Source organism: Mobula birostris, chromosome 6, assembly GCF_030028105.1.
Source record: "Mobula birostris isolate sMobBir1 chromosome 6, sMobBir1.hap1, whole genome shotgun sequence".
Classification (NCBI taxonomy): Eukaryota; Metazoa; Chordata; class Chondrichthyes; order Myliobatiformes; family Myliobatidae; genus Mobula; species Mobula birostris.
In genome coordinates, this window is record NC_092375.1 from 130,007,687 (window position 1) to 130,028,382 (window position 20,696).

Genomic DNA, 20,696 nt, shown 5'->3' on the forward strand with positions numbered 1-20,696 from the left:
ACTTAGGAGTCCTCGTGCAAGACTCCCAGAAGGTTAATTTACAGGTTGAGTCTGTGGTAAAGACAGCAAATGCAATGTTGGCATTTATTTCAACAGGAATAGAATATAAAAGCAAGGAGATAACGTGGAGGCTTTATAAGACACTAGTCAGGCCGCACATGGAGTATTGTCAACAGTTTTGGACTTCATATCTCAGAAAGGATGTGTTGCCATTGCAGAGTCCAGAGGAGGTTCACAAAGATGATTCCAGGAATGAAGGGGTTAACATCTGAGGAGTGATTGACAGCTTTGGGCCTGTATTCATGGAATTTATAAGATGCCAGGGGACCTCAATGAAACCTACCGAATGTTTTAAGGACTAGACAGGGTGGATGTGGAGAGGATGTTTCCTCTGGTGTGAGTATCCAGAACTAGAGGGCACAGCCTCAAAATTGAGGAGCAACCTCTTAAAACAGAGGTTTTAGCCACAGAGTAGTGAATCTGTGGAATGTTCTGCCACAGTCTGTGGTGTAGGCCAAGACTGTGGGTGTACTTAAGGCAGAAGTTGACAGTTCCCTGATCGATCAAAGGATACAGTGAGAAGGCAGGTGTATGGGATTGAGTGGGATCTGGGATCAGCCATGATGGAAGGGCGGAGTAGACTCAATGGGCTGAATGGCCTACTTCTGCTCTTACGTCTTATGGTCTAAACCAGAGGTGCAAAGTGACTTGGGAGTCCTAGTGCAGGATTCCATAAAGGTTGCAGCTTGAGTCAGCAGTCAGGAAGGCAAATGCACCCACGCATGGTGAGCTCGTCAATTTCATCAACTTGGCCTCTAAATTCCATCCTGTCCTAATATTCACCTGGTCAATTTCTGATATCTTCCTCCCCTTTCTCTATCTGTCTCCATCTCTGGAGACAAACTGTTTGACTGCCATCTTTTATAAACCTACTGATTCCCATTGTTATCTTGACTATACCTCTTCCCATCCCGTCTCCTGTAGAAACACTATTCCCTTTTCTCAGTTCTTTCATCTCCACCACACCTGTTCCCAGGTTGCAGCTTTCCTTTCCAGAAAAGAGATGTCCTCCTTCTTCAAAGAACGGGGTTTCCCTTCCTCCACCATTGACGTTGCCCTCACACACATCTCCTCCATTTCCTGAAATTCAGCTCTTACCCCATCTTCCCGCAGTCTTAACAGTGACAGAGTTCCTCTTTTCCTCCTGTCCTTACCTACCACCTCATGAGCCTCCACATCTAACACACCATCTTCCGCAACTACCGCCATCTCTGAAGGGTTCCTTCCATCAAACCTATCTTTACCACCCTCCCTTCCGTTTTCCGAAGGGATTGGTCCCTCTATGATTCTCTTGTCCCTCCCTACTTATCTCCCTCCTGGCACTTATTTCTGCAAGCGGCCTATGTACTACACCTGCCCATTCACCTCCTCCCTCACCTCCATTCAGGGTCCCAAACGGTCCTTCCAGGTGAGGCAACAGTTCATCCGTGAATCTATTAGGGTCGTCTACCATGCCCATTGCTCCTAATGCAGCTTCCTCTACATGGGCGAGAGCTGTCATAAATTGGCAGCCGAAACGTTGACTGGTCCATAGATGCTGCCTGACCTGCTGAGTTCCTCCAGCATCTTGTGTGTGTTGCTTTGGCAAATAAATTGTTAGCATTCATTTCAAGAGGAATGGAATATAAAAGACAGGATGCAATGCTAAGACTATAAGATGTTGCTCAAACCACACTTGGGCCACATACCAAAGGAGAGATATGCAGATGTTGGAGAGGGTCCCAACAAGGTTTATGCGAATTATCCTGAGAACAAATGAGGAGTGCTTGATGGCTCAGGACCTGTACCCACTGAAGTTTGGGATGACAAGGGAGTATCTCAGTGAAAACTACCAAATATTGAAAGCCTGAATAGAGTGGCCATGGAGAGGTTATTTCCAATCTTGGGAGAGTCATGGATCAGAGGGCACCGTATCAGAACAGAAGGACACCCCCTTTAGAATAGAGATGAGGAGAAATTTGTTTAACCAGAGGTGAATCTCAGGAATTCATTTCCACAGGTTGCTGTGAGACTAAATCATTGAGAATATTTAAAGTGGTGGCTGACAGGTACTTAATTAATAAAGGTGTCAAAAGTTATGTGAATGAGGCAGGAGAAAGGGGTTGAGCGAGAAAATAAATCATCCGTGATCAAACAGCGAAGCAGACTCTATGTGCCAAATGGCCTAATTCTGCTCTTATGTCTTGTGAATTTAAATTCCACATCTGCTCAAGTGAGATTTTAAAATGGGTCTCTGGATTGTTGGTCCACTAACTTACGCATAAAGTTGTAACCTAAATATCACAATATGTTGGAGACAGTTGTGTTAAATTAAATGTTTCTGAAACAAATGCAGTATTCAGTGTTGAATAGCACCTCAGTGGTGACAGTATCATTCTTCTGCTATAGTACAGCCAGGAACTCCTGACAGTCTTCAAGAACCACCTTCATCAATCTCTCTGTGAGTCCACAAGAAGTATTTTGGAACAGACCTGGTTCACACAGTCGGTTGATGTTCAAACGATAGGTCTGAAGGATCTCAGCCAGAGAATCAGACTCTAATCCAGACAAATCATTCCACAGGATACAGCACAGGTTGTCCACCAACTTGTGCAATATTGCACCAAAGTAATAATGGGTAGTGTCACATTAATCCAGAGCTTCTCTTCAAATGACAAAAAGAAGTACAGTTTACTCAGCAGTCGGAGGAAGGATGAGGTGAAAGGGGCAGTGAAATGAGTGGAAAATTATCCCTATTGCCAAAATAACAGCATTGCTCTGTTGTAAAGCCAACAGACATGTTTTACTTCATGTTAATTCAGCCTCAGTCCAAATACACTGAGCTCAGCCAAGCAAATTCTCCCCCAACTCCCTGTCAACAAAGGAAGAATTATATACATAACTATCCATCTTCAAATTGTAGATTAGGCAATAAATTTTACTCCCTTCACTCCCTACAAGTGGACCCCATTTAAAAATTAAAGCGGTCTCGTGCTAACAAAAAAAACCTCACACATAGAGGAAATAATGTTGCAAGAGATTTATGACTCAAGTGATGAAAATTCATTGCTGTTCCGCATGGAGGAAAGAAAAGTGTCAACGTCAGTAATGAATAAACATAATATCCCACTGAACTAAAGAGTTCTCCAGAAATGCCTGGGCTAAACGTGGTCAGATCGTCCGACAAATGAGCCCATAATATGCAGGGTACTGTAATCCTCAAATCACACGTTCACCGTTCTTAGATTCTGTTGACTACATTGTTTAGTAATTCAAGGAATATAGCAATTTACAGAAGCATGGAAAATCAGTTTACAGAAAAAGGGAGAGTTTGTGGAGTGGGGTAAAGGAAACATGAGAGAATAAGGGGTGCACATAACCATAAGGAGGAAACAGGCAGCCCAGGAGCTGATAGGGCAGGGTTGGATGGGGCGGCGGTGAAAATGGGCACAAGATACAGACAGGAGGAAGCAGACCTTCATAGCAGAGGAGGGGTGTCTGCACAGAGAGAAAGAAGTGTATGTATTGGGTGAAGAAATATGCTATTCCATGGTTGGGTCATCTAATAATGTATTCCTGGAATTTCTTTTCTAAAATCATTGTTGCATAAGAAACCTGGCAACAGGGTGATAGGAAAACACTTAATCTTCATCTTGTTATGCATTTGACATATCTGTGTAAGCTCTATGATATCAACCAATTCAAACTGGAGGCAGAATTAAATTTCTACGTCAGTTAGATCAATCAAAAAGCATTACCTGGGGGTTGACTCTGTTATACACCATGTCAGGCCGTTCAAAGGACCATCTAGCAATGTGCCCATCACCAGCCCACACATTACCATTGTCAACTCCTTGAAAGTACTATCCAGTCAGTTCCACATCATTGCTCTTTCTTAACAGCCCAGTAAAGCATTGCAAAGTTCACGATCAATTGATTCACTAAATTTTAAAAAGTTTAGGCAAGCTCTCAAAACAAATCTAGCATAATCTGACAGTAAATTGGTTCAGAGAAAGTGCATACATTTGGGCAATGATATAATGTACCACAAAGAACTAAAATGTTTATGATTTTGGCATTCAAGGAACAAGACATGATCTGAATTAAATCAGGTTGGTTCAATGTTGACATGTAAATCTTGCAACCAACTATGGAGTATGATTGAAAAGAAGTTTAACTTATAATTTGTGACACCAATTTCTGCATCTCTTCTTCTTCAAAGAAAAAGAATAATGACACATTTGGAAAACAAAATCATACATCTGACAAAAAGAGAAGACTTGTAGGACCAATGGCCAATTGTGCTGCCCCCGGCAGGCTATAAGGCCATGCCTACAGATAGAATGGAGGGATGCTCCAAAAGGATGCAGGTGGCATATGGTATACCAGCTTACCATATGTTAACTTCGACAGTTAACTGGAGGTGATAAGTAGAGATCAAAGCATTCCCTATAGGAGAGTGGAATAGAGGACAGAAAGGGAAAAAGCCATGTCATGAATCCCAAGGAACGCCGATGTTGCTTAGAATCACTCTGGCAGTAATTGACAAGCAGAGTATCTATAAAGTGGCTGGGTAGGAACAAGGACCTGCAAGGTACAATGGAGCGAAAAATAGTAAAAGCAAATGCTCTCCACTTAGTGAAATAATAATCAAATATTAACCGAACATTCCAAAGAGATTTTTAGATCCACAAACAAAAGGATGGAATACATTTTTTTGCCAAGTCAAGTTGGCTGTGACTAAAACGAAGCATGGTAGACAGGGTTAATAAAGTAGCACCTGGTATCTTGCACATATTGCAGACTGAATATCACACTTTAAGCCTTCAGGCACCCAACTGCAATCCCACAGTAGCTTTCAACACTACATGGGAGTGCCTGTTTAAGCTACATAGAAATATTGCTTTTGTTTTGGGTTCACTATCAATTATTATGTTAACAAATTTGATGAACTTACAAAGAAAATGTCCAGCTTGAATTAATTGTGGCTGTTAACCACTGCAACGTGTTCCCAGAACAACGGTGCAGGTGGGCAACTCTGAAGACTGGTTAAAAGGAGAAAAGAAAGTTGGCAACTTGCAGCCCAGTTATGCTCTGAGACTCCTTTGTTTAAACTAAAATACAGGGCTGAAATTGAGTGATTGAGTCAAGAAAGCAACCATGACTCAAGGAAGTGAATTCTCCATTTCTAGCTCTTACAGCAACTAAGCCTGAAACATTGACTGTACTTTCTTCCATAGATGCTGCCAAGTCTGCTGAGTTCCTCCAGCATTTTGTGTGTTGACCACACAGGTTCATGCAATAGAGGCAAGTTAGAAACTGTTTAGGAACAGTCTCCTGTGCCAATTAAGCGGCCAAGTATCCCAAATAAAAGAAGAGAATGCCGGCTATTTTCTCAATGATTTTTTTTGTTCCTTAGGAATTGTCCCAAATAATCGGTTGCCCCAATTAACCAATGGGCCAATTAACCAGAAACCACTGTATATGCAAGATGTACAAGAAATGTTTCTCAGATTCTGGTAACACTGCGGTCCCGTGCTCTTGGTCTGAGAGCACTCTGTTTGGAGGATAGAGGGAGAGGATTGCTGAGATGCAGTCAGTTGGAAGATCTATTCGTTAGTCTGCTCCTGGGCCTGGCCAAGATGGGCGTTCACAAGTCCAAACATATAAGGATCTCGCAGGCTGCCTGCTCCTCCTCAAAGATTACATCCATGTGCAGGTGTTTGGGAACAGGGAGATGAGGTGTCTGCTGGAATCAGTGAGAACTTGCAGGGGCTAGATGCAACCTGAACTGAAATGACAACATTTTGATTTGAATGCTTTTTACTGTTATTACATTACTTCAGCATGCAAACTTAGCAAGCAAGCAAAAGCTGAGATGTCTTCCTCATGGAGCAAGAAATGGGGGAGCACAACCAGCATGGAAACCATAGGATATAGAGATAGTCCTATAACTGCCCCTTGCCTATATTTGTTGCAACATTTCCACATTAATATTGGCATGTATTTGACAACAAATTCTGATTCACTGCCACTGTTGCACCTTCAATGATGATGTATCATTTGACTCCACAAAAAACTGACTTTCACAAAGATGAAGTCCATCAGAGATTAGTTTTACTTGTCACATGTATATCGAAGCATTCAGTAAAATGCATCACTTACGTGTGATCTTAAGATATAGGAGCAGAGTAGGTCATTTGGCCCATCAAGTCTGCTCCGCTATTTAATCATGGGCTGATCCAATTCTTCCAGTAATCCCCACTCCCCTGCTTTCACCCCATACCCTTTGATGCCCTGGCTAATCAAGAACCTATCTATCTCTGCCTTAAATACACCCAAAGGCTTGGCCTCCACAGCTGCTCGTGGCAACAAATTCTACAGATTTACCACACTCTGACTGAAGTAATTTTTGCACATTTCAGTACTAAAAGGACATCTTTCAATCCTGAAGCCATGCCCTCTTATCCTAGAATCCCTTACCATGGGAAATAATTTTGCCATATCTAACCTGTTCAGGCCTTTTAACATTTGGAATGTGTCTATGAGATCCCCACCTCATTCTCCTGAACTCCATGTAATACTGCCCAAGAGCTGCCAGACGTTCCTCATACGGTAACCCTTTCATTCCTGGAATCATTCTCGTGAATCTTCTCTGAACCCTTTCCAATGTCAGTGTATCCTTTCTAAAATAAGGAGCCCAAGACTGCACACAATACTCCCAAGTATGGTCTTACGACAGCATAAATGACCAACACAGTCTGGGGATGTGCTGGGTGCAGCTCTCCAGTCTTGTCATGCTTACAGCAATGTACTACCCCTTACTATAAATCTTTTGGAATGTAGGAGGAAACCCACATGGCCACAAGAAGAACATATAAACTCCTTACAGACAGCGGCAGGAATTGAACTCCGATCTGCCGATCACTTGCACTGTAAAGTGCGATGCCAACCACTGAGCTACCACGCCAACTCTCAGACAACTTTCCTCCCTTTTACTAATCAGGGATGAAGGACGAAAACTTCATTCAATCACGATATCAAGATGTCTGAAAACAACCAATTGAACACTTCTGAAAGGCAGTGACTTTTGTAATGCAGGAAATGCAGCACCCATTTCGTACTCAGCAAGAGTCCGAAAATAGTCAGCAAGAAAAAAATGGAGGATCTCAATAGGTCAGGCATTTTGTTTTTTACTGTAGATTGCAGCATCAAAAGTCTGTTTTGACACTCTAAAATCAACCTTCTTTAATTGTAAATATCAGTCCATCAGATAATAAGACACAGGAACAGAATTAGGCCATTCATCCCATCGAGTCTGCTCTGCCATTCCTCATGGCTGAAACCGGATTCCACTCAACCCCATACAGCTGCCTCCTTGCCATATCCTTTGATGCCCTGACCTCAGGAAATGATCAAGTTCCACTTTAAATAGACCCACAGGCATGGCCTCCATTGGAGGCTGTGGCAGAGCATTACAGAGATTCACTACTCTCTGGCTAAAAAAAAATTCCTCTTCACCTCTGTTCCAATCTTATAAAGGCTCAGCATCATCTCCTTGCTTTTATATTCTATTCCCCTTGAAATAAGTGGCAACATTGCATTTGCCTTCTTTACCACAGACTCAACCTGCAAATTACCTCTGGGAGTCTTTACTCTCCTACTTCTTGATCACCAAAGATGCAGAAGGGGTTTTGGTTCCTCATCTCATCTAAAAGGTGGCACCTTCAACAATGCAAGTTCCCTTCCATTGTCCTGGAGTGCCCCAGAAACCACTGACTTGTTAGAAATATTAGTTATCCAGAATGCAAGCTGCAATACTGCGTGAACAGCGGTCAGAGATTGATGAATACCAGGCAAGAGGGAAAAGAAGCACTGAAGAAACACTGCAATAAAAGATTGTGCCCTTTTAAATTAGCAGTGAACCAATCCACTGGAAAATAATAAACACAAGAAATTCTGCAGATGCTGGAAATCCAAATACAGGTGTCCCCTGCTTTTCGAACGTTCGCTTTATGAAACCTCATTGTTACGAATGACCTACATTAGTACCCTGTTTTCGCTTTCAGAAGGTGTTTTCACTGTTACGAAAAAAAAATTCAGCACTCGAAAAAATCAGTGCACGATAAAAGGCAGCGCGCCCCGAGCAGCCGCTCTCCCCCAATTCGGAACTGCTTTGCTTTAACACGTGCCTGTGAGCAGCCATTTGCAAGATGAGTTCTATGGTATCAGAAAAGCCTGAAAAAGCTCGTAAGGGTGTTACATTTATGGTAAAACTAGACATAATTAAGCGTTCTGATCATGGTGAACAAAGTAAGGACAACATGAGTTTGGCTTGTGGAAGCTGACGAACATGATGTTGAAGAGGTTTTGGCATCCCATCACCAAGAACTGAAAGATGAAGAGCTGATGCAATTGGAAGAAAAAAGGATAACAATGAAAACCAAATGAGTAATGATAAAGTACGACTTTAATTTTGAAAGGGTACATCGGTTTAGGGGATATTTGCAGGATGGTTTGAGTCCTTATTAAAGAACTGTGTGATAGAAAAATGCGCGAGGCTCAGCAGTCAAGCAAGCCTTCCACATCAGCCACAGCAGACGATGAACCTCGACCTTCGACATCGAGGTGGGCAGAGATAGAAGATGAGCTGCCTGCTCTAATGGAAACAGGCGACGAGATGACACCCCAGTGTCCCACTACCTCAACCCCCAGACCACAGACAGATACCGATTCGGAGAATGCAAAGGTAGCCGGGAGGCACACAGCACATCTTTAAGAAAAAAGCCGAAATAAACATGCTAATTAATTAGGTGCCGCCGACACGTAATTGTCGGCCCAGATCAGAGACGACGCAATCAGAAATCGGCACTGATCTGGGCCGACAATTACGAGGAGCGCCTAATTAATTAGCATGTTTGTTTCGGCTTTTTTCTTAAAGAAGTGCTGTGTACCTCCCGGCTACCGCTGGACCCCTGTGTTCTTTGCGGCAATGTGTCACTCAGCGGCCTGGAGGGTGGGGGGTCACTGCACCACCCAAACTCTGACTCAGCCTAACAGAGCATCATCAGTGTGCTCGGCGCTGTTTTCCCAATTCCAGTAAGTGATACTACACTGTACATACATTATCTCTACTTTATATCGGCTGTGTATTTTTAAGTGTCATTTGGTATGATTTGGCAGCTTCACAGCTTAAAGGTTACTAGAGAGAGTGTTCTCGCCGACAGCGCTTGCATGAGATTTTCTGCTGACGGCGCTTGCGTGAGATTTTCCCTTCGGCGAACAGTTCAGTAATGATTGTGGAAAAGTATTTCTACTTTATATAGGCTGTGTATTTATCATATCATTCCTGCTTTTACTATAGGTTACTGTTATTTTAGGTTTTATGTGTTATTTGGCATGATTTGGTAGGTTATTTTTGGTCTGCGAACGCTCACAAAATTTTCCCATATAAATAAATGCTAATTGCTTCTTCGCTTTACGACATTTCGGCTTACGAACCCTTTCATAGGAACGCTCTACCTTCGGATGGCGGGGGAAACCTGTACAAAATGCTGGAGCAACTCATCAGGTCAGGCAGCATCCATGAAAATGAACAAACAGTCCATGTTTTGGGCTGAGACCCTTCTTCAGGACAAGTTTCCACATTACTTTTGTTACTGTAGCAGACTTCATTTATTTCTGTTGGATAAGGTTGCACTATTCTGAGCGGCCTATGGAGGGTAGCAGAGTGACCAGGTTTGCACTGTCCTTGCTGAGAATTTCAACCTGTATACCAAAAGATGCAATACCAAAAGGGAAAACTGACAAGATCCACTGTTTGTTTTTTAAATAAAAAGGTATCTCACCTGCAGTTTGATGACCATAGTGACCCATTTAACTAAATATTCTAAAACTAGAACAGCTCCACATTTGGATGGTTCTTCCATTCAGGAGATTTGAGTATACCTTCCAACCTGATACTCTACAGAAATACTGAGGAAAGCAGCAACACTGAAGACTAATCTATCATTTCCAGTAGTCATAGGAGATGCTACAGCCTCCAACATTAAATGGCATGAAAATTATTTGATGATTTCCATATTGCTGCTTGAAAATTATTTTGTACTGCCTATTAAAAGTGCAGTTCAAAACCCAAGCTTAAGACTAACGACTAAAATGTCAATACTATTTCTGCCTTCACAGACTCTGGTTGACCTGTTGAATACTTAGAACAAGTTTTGACTTTAAAATGTAGATTATTCCTAGGGCACGTTGGAAACACTGATGTGATTCTCCAAATCACTTCCAACGTGTCTCCTCTTCAATGTTCTCAGTTCCAGTGCTTGTCACAAGCTAGGCTTCTTTATGATGGGAACAATCAGTCGCCTCACTTTTTTTGGCAATCCTATCTCAGAGCCCTCTGCCTGCCTGCAAAAGCTGTTCAAAACTTATCAAAAATGTTTTCTTACACTTCTCCTTCTTGTTAATGCCTGGCATGTATTTTCCCTCAAGAAGTTTCTGTGATGTTTTACTATGATAACAGATGGCAATATTCTTTAACAAGTGTCTCCCTTTTCTACCCATTTTGCATATAACAACAAAATCTCCAGATGAGGCAGAGGATTGCAATATTTCTAATGGAGAATATAACAGCGAGAGCGATTTTGATAGGTGATGGGAGGAAATCTTTCCGAAGGCAGTAGGATTGCTAACCAGATTCAAGATAATTGGCAAAAATGCCAAGGGAAATGAGAAGCAATTTACTTTTATAGAGCAAATTATTACAATCTGGAATATATGGCCTGAACTTGTGGCAAAAGCAGATTCAACATCAAAATACATTTTTAAAAAAACTTGGATAAAAGGAAACATTTTCAGAGCTATAACAAAAGATCACAGGTGTGGAACTAATTGGATTTCTCTTTCAAAGAGAAAATTGGATAGCTTTTAAAAGACAGAATGGCCTCATAAATTCTATGCCCTGTGCGTCAATAACTTCCTTGGAATACCACAAATCAGGAGTACGCACAATAAGTAATATAAGTCCACTAAACTATCATTCATTTTATAGTCACAAAGAATCACCAGAGCAACTTCACACACAACGATACTAAGCCACAATTGGTCCCCAGACTCTCTGCCTTGACCTTTTGTCAAATTCCCTAGTTAAATTTCAGATACAAGCTCAATGCTAAATGGCAATTCTGTCAATTGCCTTGCTGAATGTTGCCCAAGGGTACCTGCTATTGTCTCCCTTAGCAGTGCCACTCCTATGATATTACTCGTATACTGTTAACAGCACATCCAATGTGTAATTAGTTTAGTTTCCTCTTCTTATGACTCCTGCTTTCAACATTTTCCCACTAAGATGATTGCTCATTGATTATTCCTTTACTCCTGACTCTGAATGGATTTGTGCCCAAGTACATTGCACCATGGGATTTAAAATGAAGAGAGTCTGGTGATTTGGATACTAGTGTAGTCACGCAGTCCAAACTAATATGACTGCACAAAATGTGAAACTCTAATCTGCGATCTCCCAACATCTGGAAGATTCCGAAGTTAAATGAATCTGGTAAATGTTAAAATGCTTAATAGTATTTTGCCCAAGTCCACAGCACAAAATGGCTCACAACTCAAGATCAATAGGCAGCAGTGCTTAGTAGAGCAACAAAACACAGATGGGCATAAAATATATTACATTAGTGTATCTCTCTTGAAATTCCTGCTCATGAACATGCATTGTGAAAAGTAAAGGAACATCTCACACCAAACCCTCAAAGGGTCCATGCTTCAACACCGTGTCCTCATCATCATTTTGGTTTCAAATCCATCCAAAAAAAAACATTGAAACCCAAAATCCACAGATACTGGAAATCTGAAACAAAAACAGAAAATGCTATGCCCCGGACAATGGATCTTCAACCTAAAATGTTAATCTTGTTTCTCTTTCCACTAATGCTGCCTAACCTGCTGAGTGTTTCCGGAATTTTCTGTTTTAACTTCATCAAGTAAATGACTTAATTCAATAACTTCACCCACCATTATTCATTTCTCCATTGAAAACATGAAGCTTACAGAAATTGTGCACATACCTGGATTCCAACTTGGTATCATTTTGGTCTACCACATCGCTGACTTCATTCACTCAACAAACAAAAGCCGTGTCTTCAGCTACACACTCTGCAATATCCTTCCCAAACTATACCTCAGCACCTCTGCTCTATAATAGATTCAGATATATACTCAGTGGTCACTTTATTAGGTACACCTGTGCATGTTAATGTGAATATCTAATCAGCCAACCATGTGACAGCAACTCAATGCATAACAGCAAGCATATGGTCAAGAGGTTCAGTTGTGGTTCAGACCAAACATCAGAATGGGAAGAAATGTGATCTAAATGACTTACAATGTGGAATGATTGCTGGTGCCAGACAGGATAGTTTGAGTATCTCAGAAACTGCTGATCTCCTGGGATTTTCGTGCGTAACTGTCTCCAGAGTTTACAGAGAATGCCCATGATGTTCAGCAGAGCAACACAAGCAAAACCTATGGCAAAACAACAGCAGCAAAATAAGCCCCTTCCTACCCACCCACCCACCATCCCAAGCACTCACACACATAGACAGGACTCCGACCCCAGGACAGGTTGTCTCTGGGCCTCCAGTCTTTGGCCCCAGACTTGCAGACATTGGGTCTCCAACCTCCAGTCGCTGGCCTGAACTCACAGACATCAGGCCTCTGACCTTCAAACAGGTTGACCCGGGACTTCTACCTCTGGACTCCCGACTTTGGTCTTCAATCTTCAGGCTTCCACCTCTGAGTCGCCGAGCTCTGTACTTCAACTTTTGGCATTGCCCTCTGGACTTCACCAACCTCTGAATATTGACCTTAGGACTCTCCAGTCACAGGTTTGACCTTCCGGCCTTAGCCCCAGGACTCGCTCCCGGCAACCTGGCGATCTCCTGCCAACTCAACCTCCAGATCACTGACCTGCAAATGCCAACTCTGAACATGGGCTCCTACAATGACCTTTCATTTACTGCCCTTAACTTCTAATGCTCCCTCATCCCTATCACTAAACCCTAACTCCCTGCTCTCTAGTCAAGGCTCTTCCCATCTACATTAATATGTCTAGCCCAGTGTCAAATACGGTTTAAAATGAAGCACCATGAGAGATTTCAAAATGTGCCGAGAATTGTTACAGAATTGCTGTTGGTCTTAATAGTTAAGACTCAACAGTAGATTTTTACAAAACAGTAGTCACTCCCAGCACATCCATGAAAATTCTTTCCAATTGGTATTCTTGATATAAAACCAGAAGTTGGCATCTGGTATATAGGTCCTCAAGGAGAATTGTCACAAGCAACTTAGTGCTCTACAGTTGCCGTACAGAAAATAATGACACGACTGTGTCCTCAGGAATACAGCAAATTAATTGATATGAAAACAAAATAAACCACAGTTTGCTTACTTTGGCCAAGAAGCCAAAATAATTCTCTCAGCAATCATTTCCATCCAAAGCAGTCCATTATGGACACTTGCTCATCTTTGCAAAGGACATTTTAAAGTCATGAGCATCATTGGGAATACTTAATTAAATTCTACATTTTATAGAGATTCTTTCTAAACCCTGATTTCAGCAAAGTGATTTTGAATGTAATTAATAGCACAGCAATAACACTGTTTATACTCCACACAAGCCTCCTCTTGCTTATTTTCAATCTTAACTATATAAACTTTCATTCCTCTTTCTTCATTCATTTATTTAGTTTTTGCCATAAATACACCAATGCTATTCAGCTTCTCCCTGTGATAGTGAAATCCAGATAATAACTATAGCAAGTTAACAGATTTTTCTTTAACATCATATTGGATTTATTAAACAAAACCCAAAAATATAGTCCTGATGCAGCCACCATATCCGCCTCCCCACTACTATTTACTGAGAAAACATCTTGGATTTCTTTTACCCAACCTATTTTCATTTCTTAGTGATCAATATTGCTTTATTCAACTTGGAAGATGTACTTTCTGGCTACTTTGTTTTCCATTAGTGGACATCTAAAAATGGTGTTGTTTAAATCTGGTAACAAATTACTGATCTTTGGTTTGAAAGAGCTCCAAAAGTTAGAAGTATGCAAGTATATAATAAAAAAATATAAAGTTATGAGAGTCACAGAAACAGGAGGTAGCCTTTTCCCAGAAATATCAAATACAAGAGGGAATAGGATTAAGATGGAGGGAGGGGGTTCAGTTTGAAGGAAATTTGCGAGATAAGTTTTGTTTTTGCAGAGATACTGGTAGATAACTGGAACGTACTGCCTGTGGAGATTGTGGAAGCAGATACGACAGCAATGTTTAAGAGGCATTTAGACAAGAATGTGAGCTGTCAGGGAATGGTGCATTATGGGCCACTTGGAGGCAAATGGGGCCAATTTAAACTGGCATCATGATCAGTACAGGTATGATGGGCTGAAGGCACTGTTCTAACTTCAAATTATTTTGCAGGCGACTTTGGAAGTCATTTGGCCAATAGCAGCCAACGAACAGTATGCTGAATGTCCAAACAAAAATGCAGATGCTGAACTCTGAAACAAGAGATGTGCTGTAAGAACTCAGCCACTCAAGCAGCAAGGTAGAAAGAGAAGCTAGTTGATGTTTCAGGTCAGGGACAGTTTTGAGCAGGGTTCTTAGACCCAAAACATTAACTAGCTTCCCTTTCCAGAGATGCTGACCTGCTGCCGGAGTTCTTCCAGCATTTTCTGTTTCGACCAGTAAAACTAATTTTGGAAAATAAAGAATACTGGCCAAGAATCTCCCACTGTTCAAACGATACAAGGGATCATACACACCCATCAAAACTAATCCTGAGTTTGACATCCAAAAGGAAACCATCTCCAATCAGTGCCTCATTGAACATGCTCAAGTCCTGAAGTGAGATTAACCTACTAAATATCTCAAAATAATGATTAAGTTTGATGAAAGGGAAACTGAATGAACAGAAGATCAATTGTCCCTTTTTCTCTCTCTCCACAGATTCTGCTTGACTTGTCAAGGGTTTCCAGCCTTTTCTGTCCTCCAGTATCTGTAATTTTTTGATTTTGCAAATACATTTGATGTTTGCTCACTGAGCATGAAATCATATGGTCCCAAGGGAAACAGAAGTTTAAACATTGATAACTGTACTTCCTTAAAATGTTAGCTGTTCAAGCGTTCTGCCATCTTTTTTCAAATGATAACTTCAAGTTGAGAAAGAGGTTAAAGGCCAAGAACACTGATTACTGCAAATTTTGCAAAGTGAGAGTGCTGCAAATGAAAGAAGTGGCAAAATATCAAGTCAAAGGAGACAACACAATTTAAACTCAATCATGCTCTTACTCAACATCTCAACTTTGTATCTTCTAGCAGGACCCATTTAAGCCAGGTAAAATGCAGGTAGTCTAGAGACAAGGAATTAAATATCTAGCTCCGAAATGAGATCCCGATTCATTGTTGACATTCGGGCTTACTATCCGTCATTAAATCACACCTGCTTCATTATGCAATTAAAATAACAGATTTCTCTGAACTATATCGTGTCTCTGCTTTACTTAGTATTCTGACAATGCAACAATTTTTTTTCACTTGCTCTCTGATCAACATCAATTTCCTCAATGTTGCATTGTCAAAAGAAATTAGTCATTTAATTGCTGTGCAACAATCCATATATTATATTTGAAGTCCATTCCAATTTCAATTACAGTTCTGAATGAGTTCCATTGGTGACTTCGTCATCAATTCATTTCTGTTGGACATAATCCATCTAAGTGTTTTTTTTAAATTGACCAACTATCAGTCAGATGATAGGATACAAGCTTGGGGAAGGGAAACAGCATCAGTGAAAAAGGAGAGAATGAAGTAAACCAATGGTACTTGTGAAAAAAAATATTAAATCTATGTGTGTGATACCAGACCCCCCCCCACCGCACTGCACTCTCAAAACAGAGGCAGCTATTACAATGAGTGAATAAGCTCATTTCAAGTACCAAGTACAGTACTTGAGATTTTAAAATCTCAAAAGAAATTGTGGATTTATACAGCATCCATGTTATCCTTGGCAGATTCTATAAAATATTTTCCAGAAACAACCACCCACAGAATGGTAACAGTATAAGGAGGACATTTGGACTGTTATTTCCAGAACAATTTCATCAAAAAACAATCTGGGCAGTCCCACTCTAATAATGTCACCCCCACATCCTTGCAAATTATTTCCTCTCAGATATTTACCCAGCTCCCTTTTAAACAGTGCGATTTAATTTGCTTTGACTGTGACCTCTGACATTAACCAGACATTACATGAAAACAGGATTTTTTAAATTTTAATTTTAGTTCTTCTGCTCATTACCTTCATCTGCGAACCCTGGCTCTTTACCCTTCTGCCAGTCAGTACAGTTTCTCTCTATCTAATCCTTCTTCTCTTTCACACCAAACCTCTCTGATCTATTTTCTGTGCTGCAACAACCAAATAAATCCTCCCTATGTTTTTAACTTTGTTGTCATTAATATGGTTCTAATACAATTTGGACACAGTAAGTCCCATGAACAACAAGTCACTAGAGTTGGAAACAGAGTTGGCTGATACATAAATACTGAACAGGACACCATGCAAATATAGCTTCTTTGCCAATACTGCCAAGGATTTACTCATGTAACAGCTAAGGGGACAAAAATAGCTCTATATCAACACCCTGACAACAATGAAACTAAATTGTGAGTCCTGATTATGGGCTCAACGTTCTGTAGAATTAATAATTTTGACGTCTTGATACTTGTAAGTGAGGATATTTGCTCTGGAGCTAAAGAAGAGGACAGATGAAGAGAAACAGCTCAGTTTAAGAACATCAACTTTACAACACATAGCCAAGGACATAAAAACAAATGTGCACATTAAAAATTTCTTGGTTTATTAAAAAATAGGTATATTTTTGGTTCATCTTCCCTAAAACTAACCACTGGTTCTTAATGTTATAACTTTATTTAGTAACATAAAATAAGTGAAATAAAAGTAGAGCTACTAGGACTTGATGTTTCAATCTCTATGGTAAGTTGGCACTGTCGATGTTGGCAGTGGGTTTGGACTGGTGACAAGGAGGGAGGGTAGGTACGTCATCGGGGTCATCAGGTGGGCACCCTCCTTCTTTGATGTTTCGTTGATAAGCCCACGACGTCTCCAGAGGGCTCAACGGTGCTACCTGGCGTCCCAGATACACCTCCCTCAGTTCCATACCCTCATGTCTTCATCTTGCAGCCCAGTTGTTGTCTTTTCTTATAATCCAAATCCAATTGCTGCTCTCTTCTGCTGCATTTGACAAGGACTTGATTGCTTGTTGGAGGGAGTGACCCCTCACCCCCAACTTCTTCAATAGACTGGTCGTAGATGTAGCAACAAACCCCCTGCATCCCACTTCTACAGGGAAAATCTTGGTCTTCCAGCCATTCTGGGCAGCTTCAGTTGCCAGTTCAGAGTACTGGGTCTTCTTCTCATAAGCTTCTTTGACACCATCTTCCCAATAATTAGTTCAGTTGCAAAATGCAAGCAAATTATTAGATTGGCTCTTTTATATTATTCTATTATTTATTAGAAACTTTTTGGTGCATATGGAAAGTTTTCTATCTGTATTGTCATCATGCAGGAAAAACACTCATGATCAATGTCTTCTCACTGGGATCGGAAGCCTTTCAAAAGCTGTTAATTTGTGCAATGGAAACTGGAGGTGCTTTTGTATTTGGATCAGTACTGCTCTGCTGACAGATTCTACTGCTTTCAACAGCAAAATGATAATACTCCATCAAAGGTAATACAAGGCTCCTTGTTTCTGGAAAGGTCCAACTTTCAAACTGAACTGTATCATTTAAAATCAGCTTCAAGTTATTGTCTGGAGAGAACTACTCACTAAAATTGGTGGTGGACTACAAGCAAAAAAATAAATGCATTCACCAACCGGTTTGATTTACTTTGTTCATGAGCACTCTTGCACTAATAAAGTTCATGTTCAAGTTTTTCATTCAACTACAGACGAATACTAATGAATACAGCCAAACAAAACAGTATTACTCCAGGGCCAAGGTGTAAAACACATTACCAGCAGTCATACGCAGCACAAGGTGCATATAGAACATAAAAGATGGCAGTAAATTACAGTCACATAAAAAGTAGTCCAAGTTCCTGAGACTACGAATGTTGCAGCAGTCTGCAGTCGAACACAATCCAGCTTGTCTGCAGAGCAAACACTGGGAGGCAGCATTGACTCCAGCATGGACGCCATGTAACACCACCTCTGGCACCCTAGTGGAGCACCCAACTTCAACTCCTCCGCCGAGCGGCTGCAGACAAAAAACACTGCAACTGGAGATTTGTTCGACGCTGCAATCGAGGCCAGGCAGCTCACCCACTGCTTGTCAATAAACCATGGACCACACCTATGTCCAACAGGATCTTGCGGTCACAAGAAACGTGCCTAAGATGATCACTTGCTGTTAGACTGCACACTTCCTTCACGCACTGATGCCTCTCTGTCCCAGGCAGCATCACAGTCTGCACCAAGTTCAGCTCCTTCAGTTTCTCCAACGAGCAACTCACTGTTGGTGTACACCTCAGGAGCTTTAAATTCTTAATGTCCAGCAAGGCCTTGCAATCATAAAAAACATGTGTAAAAAAGACAATAACACCTTTGGTTGACCCTGCAGAAGCTGTTGCGTCCAAGCACATCAGCATCTTACCGGAAGCTTGAATTAAGCTAAATGACAGACAATGTCATCATCTCTATCTCCACATCCATTCAATCTTTATTCTCAGTAATCAATGCTAAAAGGAGTAAACTCGCCTCACAGGAAACACTCAGTATTGGTGCAAGCTTTCCCTGTACATCTGCTACCCCAAATAGCTTATTTTCTTCTCATAATTTTAAATCTCTGCTATCATTGGAGACTTGCCAATTTTAACCTCATGTCTGCTGATGTGTAACTTAATAATCACTTTTACATCTGCATTATCCAACCTTTCATATTAAAACTATGTTTAGAGTTTCCTGTCTCCTGATGTTATATTACCTTATTATTATTATTATACTTGAGCCAAAGAATCGATCCAAGGCACCATCTCTGCTGTGCACCAATTATATCAGGATATTTTTCAGCCCAACACTGCACAATGGCAATTTTCCTAATAAAAGAAATAGCGAAGGTTTCCTCTCATCTTCCATCTTTGCCATCATCACCAAAAAGCGTCAAATTCCGCCTGGCACTTAGACCAAGTTGCCCATCACCTGAAGTAGCCATTCACCACATACCAGTTTGGTACAGACACTACGAAGACTGCTGTTGAAGATCTTGCCATCATTGCACACTGGAAGCTATATAAAACCCCTTGGACTCTTTCCTCAATTTATGTGCACAAAGAGATTAATATCACAGTGAAAATAAACGTAAATGAAATGTTATGCCTTGCCCTGAGATGATTACAAATGAATTTATTATATAACTATATTTTTTATAAATAGATTGTTCAATTTTGAAAAACACATGAAGAGGATTCTTCACCTTTTACACATTTACAGCCAAATTTACTAGTGATGTTCACCAAATGTGGATTTAATATCACTGGCACATAGGTCTCATGAGACCATGGATTTGCACCTTGGAAGGTTTCCAGGGGACAGGCCTGGGTAAGGTTGTATGGAAGACCAGCAGTTGCCCATGTTGCAAGTCTCCCCTCTCCACGCCACCGATGTTGTCCAAGGGCATTAGGACCCATACAGCTTGGCACCGGTGTTGTCGCAGAGCAATGTGTGGTTAAGTACCTTGCTCAAGGACACACACGCTGCCTCAGCCAAGGCTCGAACTAGCGACCTTCAAATCACTAGACGAACGCCTTAACCACTTGGCCACGCGCCAACACTGGCATATGTCTGGAAAAACTGAGTTACATTTAAGTATGCATATGTTATGGATGTGGTAATACTAACATTTCATCACACCTTGTCTTCTCAATGTACCTGAATATCTGATTACCAATCTTCAAAACTTTTCTAATTCTGTTTATGTTGCCATCACTTGTTTTGCTTAGGATGTGCAAGTAAACACGAGATTAATTTTAATTCTAAAGATCTCCAGAACCTGACTAGAAAATCTGCAGTTCAGAGGTAAATGCAACACTTTTATTGTCAGTTAGAAAAAGTTTGACATTTTGCCATATTGGTTTAATGATCATCACAATGGGAGGCTTGAAGGAAATCCAGAAGTAAAGACACAACCAAAATTTAACCTTACCTTATCTTTGTCTTCTACTACATCAATCAGAACGTCATCTGGATCTAGTATCCCTCCATCTGTATATTCCAAATGATGAATCTTAATCGAATATCCAGCATCCTTTACAAAGAAAGAAAGCACGATTTTCATTACAATGATTAACAGAGGTAGGAACAGAATACCAAGTTGATATATATCACGGTTCTTTCATTGATGATAAATCAAACTCCTGAAATTCCCTCCTAACAGTGCTGTGAGTGAACCTTTACCACATCAAATGCAACAACCGAAGATTCCTCACCAACTCACATCTTCTCAAGGTGGGCAGTCTTGCTGCTGACACATATTTCCCACAAGTGAATTTTAAAATGTATAAT

The 20,696-nt window shown here is 40.9% G+C and overlaps 1 protein-coding gene across 9 annotated transcripts in view; it reads right to left on the minus strand.

Annotated features, from left to right (window-relative positions):
• Window positions 1–20,696, minus strand: part of LOC140199358 (partitioning defective 3 homolog B-like) — a 1,206,993-nt gene that overhangs the window by 1,049,599 nt on the left and 136,698 nt on the right. For all 9 annotated transcript variants that reach the window (XM_072261292.1, XM_072261291.1, XM_072261294.1 and 6 more), the window contains exon 2: window positions 20,338–20,439. In XM_072261292.1, coding sequence (XP_072117393.1) covers window positions 20,338–20,439 — 102 coding nt within the window. The remainder of the gene's footprint in view (window positions 1–20,337; window positions 20,440–20,696) is intronic.